This window comes from Uloborus diversus, chromosome 7 (assembly GCF_026930045.1).
Source record: "Uloborus diversus isolate 005 chromosome 7, Udiv.v.3.1, whole genome shotgun sequence".
NCBI lineage: Eukaryota > Metazoa > Arthropoda > Arachnida > Araneae > Uloboridae > Uloborus > Uloborus diversus.
Window position 1 is genome coordinate 70,005,221 of NC_072737.1, and position 20,996 is coordinate 70,026,216.

The window sequence follows — 20,996 nt, forward strand, 5'->3', positions numbered from 1 at the left end:
GGGTTTTGCACTTGTTGCATTTCCTCAAAAATCAGCAGAAGTAAATATTAAAACGATCATGGAACATAAGCTCTTTTCATAAAAGTGAAATACAAAGGATAAATATTTTTTATGAAGAAAACCTTAGACAAAAGGATTTAAATTAAAAATATGCAAAACAAAATATGTAATAACACAAAATAAAAATTTAAAAAAATGCACATATTATTTGCAAATATTCATAATGGGCTATCCACATGGAGTATATAGATATTTCTTTCTTTTTTTTTTAATGAACAAACCGTTCGTTCTTTTTAAAAATATTTAAATGTCGACTAATTCGACAGATAACACTTTGAATGATTTTCTGAAATTTATTATTGTGTAACAAATTCCTAACATTTGGAGAAACTTAATAAAGATTTTTTTTTCTTCTTAAATGATCGATAACTGGTACTTTTCAACAAGAATGCAGACAACTGCAACTTTCAAATGAGGCAGTGAGAAGCAAAGGGATGTAAGTGGCAAAAATAAAAACTCGGAGATAACCAGTACAAAAAGTAGGGGTACCTCTCCTCTGTCTTGGGGAAAGAGATAGTACTAGTAGCCCTGGTAGGTGCTGCTAGAAAAAAAAAATCAATGAAAGCCTACTAAGGATGTTATCTTTAAACGCGTTTTACTCAGAACTTGAAAATGTCCACTTACATCCCTTTGCTTCTCACTGACTCAAATGGCATACCAAAGTGGTAAAAATAATATTCTCTTCATCTTAAGTCGACAAAAAAAAAAAAAAAAAAAACTTGGAAACTAAACATTTGTATTTCAGATATTTCTTATATTTTAAATATTCTTATTTAACGAATTTAAATATTTCTATTTTATACATTATGGAAATAGAAGTTCTTTTTCTTCAATTCACGCGGATTCACTTCATTTTTGATTTTTTAATAAAAGAAAAGTCCCAAATGAAAAGCAGAAAGAAAGAGCAAATAAAAATGCTCTATATTTTCTCTTCATTCGTGCAACATTATTATAGCATCACACTCACTAACTTTCTGATATTCCTTCCAATGAATATTTTAGTTCGTATCACTGATTTCTTCGATTTTCAATGTTTTGAAAGCCAGGTGAAAAACAAATTTTGTTTCATCGAGAAGAGTCAAACATTACATCGTATATAATCCCTGGGCCCACCATTTTAGGGGAGTCATCCCCTGGCTTTTAGAGATCAGTGCATTTACATATACATAATCGAGCGTGGATTTTGTCATTTTTACTTTCTTCTATATCTAATATATAGAAGAAAGTATTGGATTCGTGCAAATTTTCGAATTTCGAATTTTGGCGGATTCGAACGTTTTGAGGTGTGCTGAGTCCATTTCGACCATTTTTGGAAAATGTCTGTCTGTCTGTGTGTGTGTGTGTATGTATGTATGTGTGTATGTATGTATGTGTGTATGTATGTATGTGTGTATGTATGTGTGTCACGTCTGTGTGTGACCAGTTTTTTGTGGCCGCTCTACAACAAAAACTACCGCATGAAATCGAACGAAATTTAGTACACATATGTGCCCCTATGTGAACTTGTGCCCATTAGTTTTTGGCGCGAATTCCTCCAAGGGGGGTGGAGCAATGGGACGTTTTTCGAGTTACGCGTGCTTGCTATTCCTCAGGAAGTTACTGGCGGAATCAAACAAAATTTGGTCCATATGTTGGTATTAACAGGAACAGGTGCTGATTCAATTTTGGTGTCAATAACTCAAACGGGGGTTGAGCTATAGAACGTTTTTTGTCGTCAATTGTGACTGCTGTATCTCAAGAAATAATGAACGGAATGGAAGAAAAATTTATCGGCAAGTAGCCCTTAGTGGGTATAAGAACTGATTTTATTTTTGTGTCAACAGCTAAAAAGGGGGCCGCGCAATCACCCGTTCTTTTTTTCCATTTTGAGTGCCCTATCTCAAGAAGTAATGCTACGTTCTGGTTGAAATTTGGAATATATGTGAATCCATATGTAAACAGGCTTTGGTTCTATTTTGACGCCGATCGCTCCAAGAGGTGTTGATTTTTTTTTTTTTTGCGAATAAAAATATTTTTATTAATGCAACAATAAGAAAGATAAATCGTAATAGATTGTCGTCTGCGTATTTCTCGTGATTTTAATTGTATGGAAATGATAGGAAATATTATCTCAATGATTTAAAATTTTTAACTGTTGCCATCTTATGTTTGTTAACAAATAAAATATTTGTAATTCATTCAAGCAAGGCTTTTAAAATAACTTTCAATTTTCGCTCTTTGCTTTGCTTTTGCAATAATTCAGACATTGGGATAGTCGTCAAGTTTTTGCATGTGTCATTTTGTTTTCGTTGGGAATATTGCTTCCTCGTCAAGCATGGGGAGGGATCAGAAAAAAAAAAAACAAATATAGAAGAAAGTTTCGTGATGGCCACAACATACTAGTTCGATATACAGTGGTCGTCACTTATATGAATCACGTTTGAGCTAAACAGTTTTGATTTCAAAAAGTGGTTGATTCAATAAAGCGGCTAATGGGGTCGTTTCCAAAATTTTAAAAGTATTTTTTCTGAAAGAACATGCTTAAAAACATAGGATCTAACCATTTTTTAAATAATTTGTTTAAGTTTAATATTTAAAAAAATAAAACTTAAATCGTTGCGGTTTTATTGCTTACATTTCTTGCCGATGACATCACAAATGATGAAATGCCATTCTGTGTTGCCATTCAGAGAGCAAAATATTTAATTCGCATCTTTACTCACGTGTATTGGCAACGATCTGGTTGATAGCAAGCGTACAGCGCAATTTTAATTCGCTTCTTGATTATCATAAAGTGGAAACGCTGTAGAAAGATGCGCCAAAATGCATCATTTGTGACATCATCAAGACCACGCCTTGTTTGCAAAATCGGACATTTTAAAAATTAGTTTAAAAATAACTGTTGGGAAAATGAAAGAATTTTCTGGATCCATGCTATTATTATTATTATTTTTTTCTTATTCTATCAATTTCAATGACTGAAAGTACTACTTTTGACTGAAGGAAACTACCCCATTCAATAAAGCTGGATATTATTCTGATTTTGGCAATTTGATTCATTAAAGCGGCTGATTCAATTAATCACTGATTCAATTAACCGGAGGAACACTGTACCATGTATTGACAGGACCGTAAGCAAGGGAGAGGTTTTTAAAGTTCAAAATCCCTCCGAAATTTTCCAAAACTATTACAAGAAAAAAACTGAAAAAATTATTATTATTATTATTTTTTATTTCATTTTTACTTTCTTCTATATCTAATACAGTGAAACCTCCCTTAACGGACACCTCTAATTAACGGACATTTTTGCAAGTCCCAGTCCCTCAATATAGGCCATTCCATGTAATTCACTCTGAATAACGGACACTCCGAATAACGGACAGTTATTTCAGAAAAAAATTTCCTTGCGATCGTAGCACTTCCGGGTTTTTTTTCTTTTCACAGAATATCTTAGTAACTGCTTGTTTTACAAAGCTTTTCATCCTCCACAACTGATATTCCACCTCCCCCCCCCCCGTCATTTCCTCATCACTGTTTCTTGGAATTAAAAGGGTGGTAATGGGCAGAGGCAGCGATTGGGGTTTAAAAGTTGGGGGCAGAAAGAAAAAAAGAACTAAAAGACATGGTACTTTTTGCGGGCAGCTAAAAATGAAAAAGAGGAAAAAAGTCATACTTTGGTTACGGCTAATTTTGAGAGTATTAAAGCAGATAAGTGAAAACTGATGTCAGTCTAACAATCAACGTAAGTTTTTCTTCAGGTTTTAATGAATTTTATTCACAATAACTATTCAAAAGTTAAGATAAAAAAGAGGAAACTGGGCGCTTTTTCTAACTGGGGCTCTCGGAAGATGCAATTGAACAAACCAGCGCCGGTAGTAGTCAGCTTTATGGCGCCGTGGTTTCGTTGGGTTGTTTAATTTTTAGACATGAAAAAGATTTGCTCATATTCAAGGTCATATTGCCAACTGTCAATCATGCAATAGTGATACTCGAGATAAAATAAATTAACCATAAAAAGTGTGTGTGTGGGGGGGGGGGGGGAGAGGGGTTGCTCCGCCGAATCGCCGCCCTTGGTAATGGGATATTCATACCCTGAGATGAATTGAGAGGCAAGCGAATCTGCTTTTCATGCAGCAATCGTAGCTTTGCAGTTGCAAACTTTCCAAAAGGCTTGTTGATTTAGTTGATTTTTTTTGTGTGCCAATAATATTTGAGTTTTAAAATGGAAACTAAAAGAAAGAGATTGACATTGAAAGCAAAAATTAATGTTTTGGATGTTGAAGAAAACGAAAAAATAAGTGTGCGTTGTCAAACTGTTTTAATTGATTAAATGCTTTTTAAGACAAGTGTGTGCTGTCAGTATACCTTTATTAAGAAAAAAACATATTAATTACACTTGACGTAAAATGTAGTAAACCTTTCGCAATTGTTTCGATTGTGTTCTACAAAGGGAACAACAGCCCATTTTGAAAAAGGTAAATTAAGTAGTTCCTCCTAATAGCGGACACCTCCCAATAACGGACAAAACTTCTAGTCCCTTGACTGTCCGCTATTCGGAGGTTTCACTGTATATAGAAAAAAGTATTGGATTCGTGCAAATTTTCGAATTTTGACGGATTCGAACGTTTTGAGGTGTGCTGAGTCCATTTCGACCATTTTTGGAAAATGTCTGTCTGTCTGTGTAGTGTGTGTGTATGTGTGTGTGTCCGTGTGTCACGTCTGTGTGTGACCAGTTTTTTGTGGCCGCTCTACAGCAAAAACTACCGCATGAAATCGAACGAAATTTGGTACACATATGTGCCCCTATGTGAACTTGTGCCCATTGGTTTTTGGCGCGAATTCTTCCAAGGGGGGGGGGTGGAGCAATAGGACGTTTTTTGAGTTACGCGTGCTTGCTATTCCTCAAGAAGTAACTGGCGGAATCAAACAAAATTTGGTCCATATGTTACCATTAGCAGGAACAGGTGCTAATTCAATTTTGGTGTCAATAACTCAAATGGGGGTTGAGCTATAGAACATTTTTTGTCGTCAATTGTGACTGCTGTATCTCAAGAAATAATGAACGAATGAAAGAAAAATTTATCGGCAAGTAGCCCTTAGAGGGCATAAGAGCTGATTTTATTTTGGTGTCAACAGCTAAAAAGGGGGTAGCGCAATCGCCCGTTCTTTTTTTCCATTGTGAGTGCCCTATCTCAAGAAGTAATGCTACTTTCTGGTTGAAATTTGGAATATATGTGAATCCATATGTAAACAGGCTTTGGTTCAATTTTGACGCGAATCGCTCCAAGAGGTGTTGATTTTTTGAGCAATCACGATTGCTTATTGTTCTCATTTTGACCGTCTTTGGTGTCCGTGCCTTTTTCAGCTCCCACCATCACCTGCAGGTGCGACTCCGTCCCCTGGTAGCCGCTCCTGGTCGGTGGCGTCCAACACATGCACGCTCATACACTACGCACTCACACACATACACACACGCCAACGTGCATACACACAGGTCTACGCACACACAAAAACCTACACATACACAACTAATACACACGTCTCCGTTCAAGAGGAGAGGTAGACTTGGAGGGACAGGAGCCTTGACTAGAAACAAGTGAGTCGGGTAGTAACCAATGGGTAGGATCTTGTCGCAACTTGTGATTGCGAAAAACATAATTTGAATTCAAAATTTCAGAATTCAAATTAATTTTTAAAAAATTATTATTATTATTATTATTTTTTTTTTTGCGAACAAAAATAGCTTTATTAATGCAACAATAAGAAAGATAAATCGTAATTGTCGTCTGCGTATTTCTCGTGATTTTAATTGCATGGAAATGATCGGAAATATTATCTCAATGATTTAAAATTTTTAACTGTTGCCATCTTATGTTTGTTAACAAATAAAATATTTGTAATTAATCCAAGCAAGGCTTTTAAAATAACTTTCAATTTTCGCTCTTTGCTCTGCTTCTGAAATAATTCAGATATTGGGATGGTCGTCACGTTTTTGCATGTGTAATTTTGTTTTTGTTGGGAATATTGCTTCCTCGTTAAGCATGGGGAGGGAATATAGAGGGAAGAAAAATATAGAAGAAAGTTTCGTGATGGCCACAACATACTAGTTGAATCATGAAATAATTGTTAATGATACTGAATTGTACAAACTATTGCTTTATCTGTATCCTCTTTATGAGAAATGTCAATTGTTCATCACTGTAAAACATTATACAGCATTTACTTATTTTAGTTTCTTTTTCATTGACATTTTCAGAAATATAAATTAAATGAACTTTTAATTAATATATTTGCATATCATACATTTTCTGAAGTAGACATTAGATGTTTCTTTGATTATTGAATCGCCAGAAAAAATTCTAAGTTTTCAAAAAGCTCGAAATTTTACCGGTAAACGTAGTGCTACTTCATTTTTTTAAAAAGTATATTTGATTTAATATATATTTTTAAAAAAAGGAAGAAGAAAAAAAGCCACGAATACTACACTCTTCTAGGAAAGTTATGAAATAATAGGTATTCCTATATTGCAAAAGGAAAGTCGGCATCATTCAGTAATTCTGAAGTTACTGTTTGGAAGCTATGCTGTTGAAGTTGTTGAAAATGCTCTTACTGTATTGTAATCTTACATTGCTATAAATAAAATAGTAGAAATCTTGTGATGTACTACGGAGGAGTTTTTAAACATGTAGACATCTTATTTTGCTTCCTTAAAGTTGCACTTTGTTAAAAAAAAAAACTATATTGTGCATTCCGTTTCTGGCGTAGCTCAAAATTACACTAAATGGCAGGATAGCTTTGAACCAGGCTAAAAATTCATTTTAAATGAATTTAATAACTATTATTTCCTAATTTTAGATAACTATAAAAGTTTAGGACTTTTCATCCCGTTCTCTGCCAAAATAAATAAATAAAACAAGAAAACTATTAAAACAAGTGCTGCGGAGTTGGAGCGAAAAAGACCGACTCCGACTTTTGGAATTTTAAGCCTTCGACTCCCGACTCCGATTTCGACTCCTTTACTTCAAAATCAGTCCGACTCCGACTCCGCAGCTCTGATTAAAACACGAGTGGAACAGTTTTTAAGAGAGAAAATGGGGCTCGATGTAATCCTGAATGACTTAATAAAGCTGCCACTTTGAGAAGGCGGTAAATAATAAAATTACTTTATTCTTACCTGTCAGTCGTAAAATAAAGATGCCAAAAATACGGCTGAATAATTTGCTTGTGTGCGTTTGTGACTGTTATAAATTACTTATTCTTATTTGAGAAAGCACTTTTATTTTGCATTTCAGGTTTTCTCGTGAGACTTCTGTTTCTTTATTTAGAATGAAATTTGAAATGGTGCAACGGTGCAAGACACAATAGACTATTTCCTGCTCAGTTATTAGCTTGCAACTATTTCTTTGAAGCGTATTAAATGTGAAACTAAACATGTTTTAGTCCTGGGGATCTTTCGCGACAGCGATAGTTGCTACCATGTCTCAACTGTCGCAATTGTTAGGGACCCCCATGACATAGAATTCTCGAAAGAGAATCCAAAAAACATTTTACGAAATTTTGGATATAGCTGTGGGGATTCCAAAAATGCATTGCAACGTGCCCCCAAACCTGTAAATCCGCCACTGGTTTTAGTCAAATGTTATGAAGTCCTGTAAATTTAATTTTTTTTTATGTACAAATTAACACGACTTGAACCATTTTTGATTCTAATAAAACGAAAAACGAATGCTATGTAACAGTTTTTGCAAAAGTTTAAAGCAGTGTTTCGTTAATTTATTAATAATAGACATTATAAGTAAAAAGTTTTTAAGTCATTTAATTTATTTTAGCTATCGTCAACAGATGAATCTTCATTAAAGAAAAGACAGCAGTTTCCAATGATATTGACTCCGAAAATTCTCATTACTCTAAACCGACATTAGTCTGAAAAAAAAGGGCAAGGGGGGGGGGGAAACCTTCACCAGCGTGACTACAATAATCCCTAAAGTTCAAAATTGGGGAAAAAAAAGATAATGATTCAAAAGTAAAATCAACGGTTCCGCTAAAAACTTTTGTTAGAAGACAGCAGTCCATGAAAAATCCAATAAGAATGAGGACAATAATCTCCAAAACTCCCCATTAGAAAGAAAAAAAAAACTTTCCTAAAAATCTGCGTTGAAATAAGGAAATTGGTCTTTCTATACCCCTGATAGAATAAGGGCAACAGTTTTTAAATAACGTTAACCGTCGCTTTGAAAATTTCTATCTGGATAGAGAAAATAGTTCCAAAAACCTCATTCAGAATGAAAATTTTTTCGAAACAGCAGCATTAATATATATTTAAAAAAAAAAAAAAAACAATCATCAGGCTTGCATGTAAAGTTTTTAATTGCAAACCAAATTAAAGTTTTTTTTTTTTTGCCGGCACTGTACTTAAGCGACGTCAAAACAGTAGACTTTTAGTTCCGATTAGATTAAATACAACAGTACTGAAAATTTCAATTATAAATTCAAAATTAAATTTTTAGCAATCGTCTCTAGGCTGCATAGGCAAATAAACATACGTCATTATAGGAGGAGCCTAAAAACAGTTGAAGAATTTTATTTTCCCAGACTTGAGCAAAAGTGACAGCAACACGTCATTCATTTATCTAAATTCACTCCATTGAAAAAAAAAAAAAAAGAAAAAAAAATCAATATCTCGCGCAAATGATTTTAAATGTTGAACTAAAAATTTATTTTCCCTTTCATAAAAATGTTCACAAATTTTTTACTAGTTTTTTTTGGCCCCTTTGACTTATAGATCGTAGGCGGAAAATCTGCTAAGAGGGTATTTTTACGGGTTTTCCAATAAAACTAAAACCGAGACGATACGATAATTATTTCGAGTAGAAAAAAAAGCCTTTTTTTCGGATGGTACCCTAAAATTAAATTTCGAATTCAAAAATAACTATTTATCGAATTGTTTCAGAAACGGTCTATAAACCTTCCTAACAAAAACTGAAAACGTCAACGAAATCGATCTGCTAGTTCCGAGTTTACTCCAGACACTCACACTTCAGCTTATTTGTACAAAGATGGGTCCATGTGGCCCAGATATAGGACCTCCAAAACTACTTCATTTGTTAAAAATATATTGTTACCAGTTCCATGCAGTTTTAATCTTTCTTTAAATGACGACACAGTTCTTGAGAAAACACAGGAGATTTATTTACAATTATGTACAAGAAATATCGTTAACAACTGCTAAATTAACCATAGCAATTAGGCAAATATCAATTAACACCGTACACTCAACGGTCCCATACGTATTTACATCAAAATACGCAAAAACACAGCGCAAGACTGCTTCGCAAATCAAAGCTAATACACTCTCAGCACAACGGCTCAGTCGAGACTGACTTTTTATCACGCGGCACGGCTATTTATAAACACCGAAAGAGAGCTTCTCAAGTATTCCAGAAAATCCTACACCGTTCTACCACTTTCTCATTTCTTTCCATTCACAAATTTTATTATTCAGAAATGAGGGGACCGTATACTTCAGCCGAATGTTAGGGGGTTGTAGGTACATTACAAAAAGCTATTTACTGGTTTAGTTACTACAATAATTCTAGATGAAGAATAATGGAATAAACGCCGAATTTAGCTAGATTACAACAAATTAATCACAAAAATAATTACTTTTTACAGAATTTGTAACACTATTTTCGAATTTTTTAATTTTTTTTTTAAATGGCACTTTGTATGGTCTCATATTTATCAAAAATAAATGAATAAATCTTACATGAGCAACATTTTGTCCACAAACAAAATCTATACTACAAAATATATACTTTATTTGAGATTAAACCGAGTGGGGTTCCCGACAATTGTATACCTACGGCAGGTGTGCTCACCCCGGTGGAGGGGGGGGGATCATGGCGCAGGACTGCACCATTGAAATTTTTTTGGAAGAGGTGTTTTGAGGGTATTTTTCTCATTTTTATTGGGGCTCTTGCTTTTAGGGGGTGCGCCCTTGATCTTAGGGGGGGGGGCACTTCTGTCTACAGCCCCCAAAGTTATCGTTGGGCCCTGTGTTTTTTATGGTCTATTCTCCTCTACTCTCTTTGGCAATTGAATTAAAATTCCTGCCATAAAATTATGATCCTTTTTCCGTCAATCAACAAGTGTTTTTAGTTTACCCCGCAAGGACTTCGCTTGCGACAATATCCCTTCATTTCGCAATGCAAGCGAGCGGAACGCCGCGCGCATCCTTTAACACAGACAACAGACAAACGACAATCAGTGCTCTTTATGCCATCCATTGTTTCGTTGGCGAAATGTTGGCGGGCAGCGAAATGAAAACCGAAACAAAGACATAATGGGAGAGCCCTCCTTCTTTGCTCAAATGACCAACCTCTCTCTTTATAGAGCAGTTTCTTCTCGAACTGACATTCGAGTAATTGAGTGATTTCTCTATTTCCGCTCGAAGTCTATTCAAGACGACGGTGATCGCGTAGATAGGGTGGGCAGGCGCGTCATTTCGAAGTTTTCCGGGGGGGGGGGGTAGATGGAACATGATCAGTACATTGATAGGAAAAGAAAAAACAAGAAAATACATACACAAATGTACATTTTCATTACATTTCTGAAGCGCAGAGGGGAATGACCGGGATTGAAGATTAATCATTAACGGGATTGAAGCTTAGATCATTAACACATAGATACCGAAAGTGGGTGTGGTTGTCGCAAGAATCTAGAATCTTCGCGGGGGAAAGTGAGGGGAGACCAGCGACTCCGTGACTCCTTCTGCGTGAAATGTTATGGCACACTTTTTTTTTCTGTCACCCTCAAGCGCATAGTTCACTGAATCATCGATGTTTTTTTTTTTTTTTTTTTTTTTTTTCAATTTCTACAGTAAGTTGTTGAGTTATGCCGATTTAAAAATGGTTCTAAAAGTTGCGCTCTCGTAGAATAGCGACAGAGGAAGGGTGTCCAAAGGACCGGTGAGCGAACCACGTGGTACGCGGCGGTGAAATTATTTGATCTTCTCTCCGGACATAATAAAACTTGTCGCCTTTAAATCTGTTTCAGCGGATACAATGACTGAATGGAATAGCTTGTCTATCTCTCAATAGTCTAAGTATGAACCCCCAATAAACGAGATTGAAGGGGGGGGGGGAGATAACATTGAGATTGCTTGCCTTGTATAATTGCAAAAGTATAATGCTGCAATAATTCTTCTTTTTATGAATTCACTAGTGGCACCCGCACGGCTTCGCCCGTAATAGAAAAATTAAAGGTCTTTTGGTTCGCTTGTATATTTACAAATAATGTATGATGAATTTTCTCGCCAATTGGCTTGCACCGACGTTTCAGTTCCACGTTATGATAATTTCGTATCTCGCCGATTGGCTTGTGCCCATGTTACGGTTCCACGTTATGATAATTTCGTAATTTATGATAGTTTTTTTTTAAATTGGAATAAAAAAAGAACCACATCGAATTTTCGAAAAATCGCTTCGAGGTGCACACCCCCATGCTACTTACTAACTTTGTGACAAATTTCATGAAAATCGGCCGAACGGTTTAGGCGCTATGCGCGTCACAGACATCCAGACATCCTACAGACATCCTACAAACATCCTACAGACATCCAGACATCCTCCGGACAGAGAGACTTTCTGCTTTATTATTAGTAAAGATTTCAGCTCTTTTCTGTAATAAACACAAACTTAAAAAAAAGCAACTTTTATTCATTACTAAGAAGTAGTTGAATAAAATTCTTGAAAAAAAAAAGGAAAGAAAGAAAAAAAGAAAGAAAACGGGGTTTGTATTTAGAAGTGTCATAAGAATAACATGATAAAAGAATTGAATATTTTCTCGAAAGTCAGTTAAATTTCTTAAATTATTCGAATCTATTTGAATCGACTTTCAGCGCGTTGTTTATAAGCATTTTAACTATTGCGTGGAAGATGATGAAAATTGCTTTAACTCAGAGTTTTGTTCGCTAAGTTAAAGCATAAAAGAGTACGAAGAATCGTTTTCGGACAAAAGGAACATGAACTTCTAATGTTTGAAAAGGAAATGCACGTAAATGCTCTGCGCTTTTTGTGCAAATAAGTCACATGGCGATCAATTTTATTTGCAATGCAATTTCGACTACATATACCACTTAAGATCAACGTGTTCTTATGAGTCATTTTCATGGAAGTAGATGCAGTGATGGCGATAAGAAAGTTTCTTAAACTCACAAACGTGATGAATCACTTATAGAAACATTTTCAAGGTCCTATGAACACAGGAAAACAATATTATGTGGGTTTTTTTTTTCTCTCTTTTATTTATTTACTTTGGACATTTACTCTATTCATCGCCACATTTTGGAACTAAATTACGAAAAAAGAAAAGAAAAGAAAAAAAACCCTTACTATACCGCACAACGTACCTCACTTCAAAATGAAATAAATAAATTTAAAAAAAACAATAAATAAATAAATAAACAAATAAATAAAGGCTTCTTGCACATTCAAACATTGACACCTCACATTCGATGTAATGATTCGATTTAAAGAGAATTTTCAAAAAATCTACGCATAAAAATGAAATAAGAGATTAATGAATCTTTAAATTGATTGTTAGATGCACTCTGCTATCTTGAACCAAAGCACATTTTGAACGTACGATTTAAAATTATTTTTAATGCATACCTTGATAAGTTTACAACAATGTAAAACACTCGAGGTGACCGGTCATAGTTAATGCACATTTTACATTTTGATCTTTCTCCTTTTGTCACTAATGTTGTTGTTGTTGTTGTTGTTGTAATGTGATAGTTAGTAATCACACTAAAGCTATATGTTGCCATTGCATAAAGACGGTTGATTTCTTTTCAACATACAAGACAACACAAGAAAGATCACAAGCACAAAGAGATTCACTTTTAAAAAATGTTCTAACAAGGCAGAGGCATCGGTTTTAATTTATTTTTTGCTTTATTACGCATTGCTTTAGTGCAGGGGAGAGTGTTGTACCTTGAGACCTTTGTATCTTGGGACACTGCTAATTTCTAAGAATCTATTTTTAGCCATCTATTTTTATCACCATGTTTTTGTAATCTCTAATAGTAACCTTCACTACTAAATGGTGCCACAGTAAAAATTAGCATCATATGAGTAAAATGAACGATTTTTTGAGAGAAAGAAAATTTCATGGCTTCAAAGTAAATATTTTCTACATTTTTATTTCATTTTCTGTCTTTGTATTTGTAAAACTAATCAACTGAATTTTATTTTGTTATAAAAGAGAAGTACTTAAAATATTTTGCTTATGAGGAAATAATAGTGCATCTAGATTGACCATCATTTTGGTTTTTCTTAAACCACATGGTGATTGTACCTTGGGACAGTCAAACATTTTGTACCTTAGGACATGTTCCAAGGTACAACAGATACATGGTTCTTAATATTTAAGATATTTTTAGCAACATGAAACAATGTTCTAATCTTATGTAGTCTTTTAAACACATTTAATGTTAGATAATAATTCATTATTCATAATTCATTATTAAATTTTCATGATTTAATTCACTACCATGAATTTTTTTTTTTTTTTGTTTTCTGGTGCAAAATTGGTTTAAGTTATATGGCTATTTCCTTAATCATGAATACTTTGCCATTGTACAACAGGATACGTCCCAAGGTACAATAGGATGTTGTACCTTTGGACAGCTTGGAACTTTTACTTTAAATGGATTTTAACATTTTATTTTCAAATTGTTTGAATTTTAAAAAAATATATTGCACGGACGTACGTTGGGGCAGTTTAATGTGACTTTTAGATTTTAAATTTGATTCAAATAATTGACGCTAAAAACTAAAATATAAAAAGTGTCCCAAGGTACAACACTCTCCCCTATAGAAACCCGAGGTAGACGCCCATTATCTCAGTTGGTAAGAGCGTTCTGCTAATCACTCGAAGATCATGGGATCAGTCCCCGCATAGGTCAGAAAATGTAGTTTTTGAATGACTAATCTAGCTCAACTGAATTCCGGTTCAAATTTTCATGAATATATAATCCTAACTTATTGGCTGCAATATTGAAACCCACAGTAGTGTTGTCGCATTGAAATCAGAAAAACGAGTGTGTTTTAAAATGGTAAACAAGCATGTATAATTATTTCTCAAAAGTGCCTTTCGTGGGTACTTCCTTAATATTTCATCAAACGTCAAAAGTAAGACACAACTTTAAAGCTTTTTGAACGGTTATTAGTGTAAAATAAAGAAATAAATCACGTTTTGCTGTTTAAAAAAAAAAAAAAAAAAAAAACTGGGTTTTTGAATTCCTTGTGTTGAGAGCGAATGCTTCGTACAGGTCAACTACTTTATTTTAAATGCACTTGTTTCAACTATTTAAAAATGTTTTAAATAGTGTGCATTAATAACTTATCAAATTATTTTTAAAACATGCTAGTACCGGAACTACAGTTTCAAAACGAATTAAAACATATTTTTCTCAAGAGCAAGTTAAATAATGCATCGAAATTTCAGTAGCAGTCAATTTTCAAAGCAACAGTCCTGGGTGATTCCTTTATTCATGAGCAGTTCTAATTTTAAATTTATGCTTTCACTTTCATGTTCAGGAAATTTGTGATGGTAGACCATTGGAAATACTTGCTTTGTATGCTGGAGGGCGTGGACTCGATTCCCACCGGTCCCCTCGGTGTTGTTTCTCTTCTCTTGTAATGTAAATCTTCCTTGTAATGTACTGTTTGTAAATGGAAAAACTGCGTGTTGTCTTATTAGAAATCCACCCTCCTTATAAAACAATGGCACCTATCTTTCTCACAACTATGAGACACGACAACAAATAAATTCTTATTTTTTTATTTTAAGTAAAGTCAACATCCTTCCGCTTTTTAATTGTTGCCGAGAAACAATGAAAAATAATAGTAATTATAAAGTTAATTTTATTAATAAACTTAACGAATTAATTTCAACGCTTAGCTTAAGCAAGTACATATTTGGATTTTGAGCATTTTAAACTTTTTATGCATTGCAGGTTTTCGAACTATCTTTTATCCAAGTCGTCTTCAATTTTAAATCGTTTCTAAATGCTTCTTTTTTTTCTTTTTTTTTTGTATTTAGCAAACTTGAAATTTTTTTACCATCACCGCGATTTTGAAACGCAAAATAAAGGGTTTATTTACGATTCTTATCCAATTTCGTCAAGGTAACCCCCAATCCCATTTTTAAAGCCCTGTTGATTTTAGAAATTTGTTTTCGGTGTACTTATTAACTATACTTCATTTATTTCCTGCAATGTTTAATTTATCAACATAAAAAACGTAGATTTCCTTTTATACTTAGTGTGAGTCCGATTCGGTCGAATGGCCTACAATTTAAAAAAAAGAACACAAGCTAATAACAATATTCCAAGTCAATATGATGTTTCCTGGTGAAATCCTTACTGTTTCCTGCAGAAGTAACAGTTGTCTCTTTGCCAGTTGCACGTCTTTCAGTAGCTGCTCAACAAATACTTCTGAAATTCTACAAGCGTCGTCTGTAAAAAAAAAAGAAAGAAAGAAAAAATACATTTTTAAGTTCTTGACTCAAAAATCTAAAATTAATCCGTAAAGATTAATTAATTAGTTAATGTACTACAAACTTTATAAGAGTACTGTCCTAGTACCAATTATAAGAAAAGGTAATCATTCGATATCCTACGTGGAAGTGGATGCATCTATTAGTTGTTAGTGGTGCCTCTTTCCTCCTAACAAGTTTTAATCGCGTTTTAAATTAAACTAACTTAAACTCGCCCTAAACATCTACGCTCTAGTGTTTCCTTCTTGGAATAAAAAATATACATAGGGTAAAGTCACCCATTATAACGGTACTTCCTAATATCACATACCATATCACACTTCAGGGTCCCCCGTATCTACAGTTTCCTCACGGGATATATGGAATCGGCAAACGTCCGGTTAACAGGAGTGTATCTGAATGAGGTGGAAAAGTAAAAATTTGACGCGTGTATTCCGCTCATTTGAATATGACTCTGCATAATTTAGAGGTTAACATACATCTGCAAAGGAGACGTCCCTGAAAACTAATAGATGCGTTTATTTCCGACTGTAAACCAGATGTCTGCCTTTCCATCTAAACGGTGGTCAGACTATACCTCTATTTGTTATTTAACCGGTTGGATTGAATAACAAATCCCTAATCAGGTACCTGAAGCAGCCTGAAAGCGACTCTGTTTTTTGATTCAGACCAGAAGTCCAGAATCTCTAGTCTTTCTCTCTGGTCTGGTCTCTCCCTGGTCTGGTCTGGTCTCCTCAAAGGTATTGATTCACTTGGAGGACTTTATGACCCACGGCATATTTAACTTGCCCCAGTCACCATCAACGAGCAAAGAGGAACTTCGACCGGCTTGGAATCGAATCCGGAGTCCTACGGTTACGAGTCCGAAGTCTGTCTGATCAGGCCACCACGATCGATGGAGCACCTGTGTATATTTTATACATACATTCAACATTTCCGGAAATTTTCGGAACTAGTTGTGTGAAAGTTGATGGTTGTGACCAAAAATAATGGTCTGCGCTGCAATTGTGGAGTTAAGGGGTTAGCATGTTGTACAGTTCCGAAATTATTCCACGGTGCTACAGTAATCAGATTGCACCGCTCTTATACGTTGTATTACTATGCATTATACGCAGGGGCGTGCACAGAAATTTTAGGGCCCGTCACAAATGACTTTTACGGCCACCCTACATATTGCATAACCCTATGTCCCTACATGTATTTCATCCCTCAATTTAGAAATGTTGGGCCACCTTCAGGCTCGGGCCCGAGCCAACAGGTGTTCCTTCTCCCCCCTTGTGCACGCCCCTGATTATACGTTATTATTTCTTCTGTGTTAGCGCCAAGTACGTATTTTTTTCAGTATTTATTCGCTGTTGTTCTGTTGCCTTGTGCTAGCTAGGCTGGCAAGTTGCGGTGCGCTGTTTCACTTTTCCAATTGAACCGTACTTTGGTGCGAAGTCCGACTTCCACAGTACACGCATGCCATAAGGACCCATTTATGGGGTAGACAACCATTCACGGCATAACAATACATTCATACAAACTAGGCCAACTAGTCTGTGGCCTAGGGCCCCCGATATTTAGAGTCTCCCAGATGGATGAAAATACTTTAGAGTGCTTCTAGAAAAAATGCTCCGTGCGTAACGTTAAGTTTTTTCATTTTTTCCAGCTAACCAAAGCCTTCAAAAAATAATGTTGTTGGGGAATAATACATGCTTTAATATACTATCAAAGCATAACAGTTAATCCCATATTCCATAAATAGTTACTTGAATAGAATAAAAAGCTTGGCGTTACGCACGGGACATTTTTTCGAGAATCGCCCTTTAGTCTATGGATAAAATTACTTTATCCAATGGCAAAAAATATAAAATTTGAATGCAGGGGGCCTCAACAAAGAAAGGACAAAGACAGGAGAAAGAGAGAGTACATCCATGCCCGAGCATGACATTCGAGCTCAGGACCTCCCTACTGACTTACCTACCAGACTTCTCTGCCCCTAGACAAGGCCGGCGTATTTATTCGTTTCAAGCAGGGCTGTGGAGTCGGAGTCGGACTGATTTTGGGGTAAAGGAGTCGGAGTCGGAGTTGTTAGAAAACATTCCGACTCCGACTCCGGGCTTCTTTTTCTCTTTCCTTTTCACTGACTCTCCTTGCATTTTTTAAAAACTGACTACCATGATTCGATTACATGTATAAAAAGATACTAATGAGAAAATAACTGCCATTATGGCAATCAGCTAGCTTGAGTGCTTACCGAACTTTCTGTAGCCGTCCCCTAGTTTGCTTGCTTTTTAACTTAACTAATAGCAACTGTCAGCAAACGGTTTTGTTGCCTAACATTTTCAAGTCATCACTTTCAAATAAAAATAGAAATATAGTGTTTTGTTCGATCTCAGTTATAAAATAGTAAAAGAAACGTAACAAATTAGTAAGTCGAGGCCCGTAGCTAAGGCTGAAACGTTTAAGGGTGATTGGCAAATTCAAAGAAGTTCTGGCGCGAAAACACGAATCCGAAGATCCGATGAAATAATCTAATGTTTTTTTCTTTGTTAAGACTATTTGCATAAGCTTGGTTCTCACTAAAAAGTATGGAACAAAATAAGTGTAAATTATTTCTTGATTACAACACTCAATAATTGCAGTTAATTTAAAAGTCTTCATATTAAGGTTAATTCTAAAGCAGTCAATAAAATTTGAATTAAAAATTTAGTGAAGAAGAAATATAGGTATCGTAAAATATATTCGTACAAATTTGTATACCGCCGCCACATTTTGTGTAAAATTATCTCCTTACGTATATGTACCCTATTTTCGTTGAAATTTTATTGATGAAATATAATTTAAAATATATTCGCCAAAATTTTCAGAATTAAAGCATTTATATTTTTTATTAACTCTGAAATTAACTTTGGGTGTCATCTACCAGATGGGTGTCACCCGGGGCAAACCACCCCCTCTCAAGAACTTGGATTTTGAAAAAAAAAGCTTTTTTTTCTCTCAAGTTACAGCTTTCAAAAATTGAAAGCACACGTTTTGATCAATATCTATTTGTTAAACATTAAAGAGGGGCAAATTACAGATAATCCTTTTCAAATTTTTTAAAAGGGATTTTTAAGTCATCTCACTTTTTAACTCGTAACTATTGCAAAATTTGATTTTTAAACTGAATTTCTAACGTTGTATGCGTCTTGGGATTACAATAAAAAACAAAATGCGAAATTGTCATAAAAAGGAATTAATATTTCAATCTCTGTTTAGAGGTTCCCCCCTTCCCCTGAAGGGAGAGAGGGAGTTGTAAAAATACAATTAAAAAAATTATAAAAAATCCGGAGTCGGAGTCGGAGTCGGGCGTTTCAAAAATCCAAGAGTGGGAGTCGACCATTTTCCTTCCGACTCCGCAGCCCTGGTTTCAAGTAAACTGGTGGACAAAATTAGGAGATGGAAAGCATTTTCCCAAATATCTCGATAAATATTGGATAAAAATAAATGAAATTTGGTACGGATGTAACTTATAGTAACACAATAGTGTGTGCAAAGCAAAAATTAAAGTGCTATTCATTGGCAAAAGTTATTGACAAATGTCTAATGGGGACTGAACTTCAGGATGAAAGATGGCGATTAAAGTGAGGCTCGTATGGGTGTGGCCGCCTCTAGTATGGTGTGTGGTCACCTCTAACAGATAGACAGCATACACAACGAGTATGTATGCTGTTAATAAGAGAATTAAGATATGCTTGTAGAAGGTCCTCCCATTCATCCACCAGAGCGGCTTTTAACTCTGAAATGGTTCTGGGTGAGAATGTTGTACCGCAATACTCCTCTCAAGGGCACTCCAAGCATGTTCATTAGGGTTAAGGTCAGGAGATTTGGCTGGCCAATCCATTCAATGAATATCTTCGCTTTCCAGATACTCCTCAACCAGGGCAGCCCTATGTTGTCGGCATTGTCGTGCATAAAAACGAATTCAAGGCTAACAGCACCCCTGAAAAGACGCACATAGGGTTGTAGGATATCCTGCCTGTACCTCTGGTCATTCACGGAACCAGTGGCAAACACATGGAGTGGTGTGCGGGTATCTTGCATGATCTCTGCCCAAATCATCAACCCTCCAAAAGCAAAATGACCCTTTCCGTGATGTTATTGGGATGGTATCGGATCCCAGGTTCTCTCCATATAAATATTCGTCGAGAATCAAGTTGTAGACCGAACCTGGACTCATATGTGAAAAGTGTATTAGCCCTTTGGAACAGTGTCCAGTGCTGGTGCTATGTCTGTACCATTGTGCATGCTCTCTTTTGTGGGAGTGAGTGAGTAGGATGCAAATGGCGGGTTTCTTAGCATACAACCCTCTTTCACCAAGCCTCCTGGCAACTGCCTTGCTTGAAACTAATGTTCCTGTGGCAGCACCGCGGTCCCTACACAATTGTGTCGCTGTAGACGTCCTCTCGCGCTTAGCTGCAAGTAACAAATACTGGGGCAATTCCACGGTGTCGGACGTAGAATTTGCATGAAATTTACCAATAAAGGTTCATTTTTTTTAGAATTAAAATGGATGAACTGAGCCATTTTTTTTTTCTCAATACTTGTGTATGTAGGAACAATATAAAAACTTATAGAATTGCTGAAAAAAAATTTAAACTATAAATATTAAAAATAAAAAACGTCATGGTGTCGGACGTAGATGAAAGGGGAACTGAAAATTGACGTACGTTGAAAAAACCCAAGTTTCAGCTCAATGAACTGTTTTCAGATTTTTTGACTACTTGAATGTTGTAAAGTAAAGCTGAAATATGAATAATTTTTCCTTTTTCACCAAATTAATTCACGGATAAATAGCACAAAAGTTTTTTCCCCTTGGTGTCGGACGTAGAATAGTTGGTGTCGGACGTAGAATGTGCAAAGCAGACAACATCCGACATGAAAAGAACATCTTAAAAAGCTGTTTAACTCTTAATTTGTTTATGGAATTATGTATCATGGTATTTTAAAGCATAAAAAAGGGGAAAATATGCATAACAGGAGTCTGTGCAGAATTTTTCCCTGGGCTCCATTTTTTGTGAAAAATCAAATAATTTTGTGAAAATTGAAATAATTTGAAACTAAAAATTTTATACAAAAAGAATGTAGAGAGGGAGGGGGGGTCATGGCCCAAGTTATGTCATAGAACTTGTTTACAAGGAATGTTTTTCAAGATATTTCTTTGTTTTTCTGACAAAATATTATTCTTCTGGGTGTTCTTGAGGGATTTGGGGGGGGGGGGGGTGTAGAGGGATCTCATTGCTTTTGGGGAGATAGACACCCCTAATGTATCAATATCTATATACCATTCCAGGAAATTTGTATTTTAAGCCTTCACTCATAAAATAAGGAAAATACTATAACGAGAACAAGAGAGATTAGACGCATTT

General features: G+C 35.3%; 1 protein-coding gene across 1 annotated transcript in view; it reads right to left on the reverse strand.

The window, feature by feature from the left end:
* LOC129226729 (dixin-like) overlaps positions 1-20,996 on the reverse strand; it is a 73,870-nt gene that overhangs the window by 1,586 nt on the left and 51,288 nt on the right. Inside the window, exon 7 of the mRNA XM_054861358.1 lies at positions 15,471-15,562. Within this exon, the coding sequence (XP_054717333.1) occupies positions 15,471-15,562 (92 nt within the window). The remainder of the gene's footprint in view (positions 1-15,470; positions 15,563-20,996) is intronic.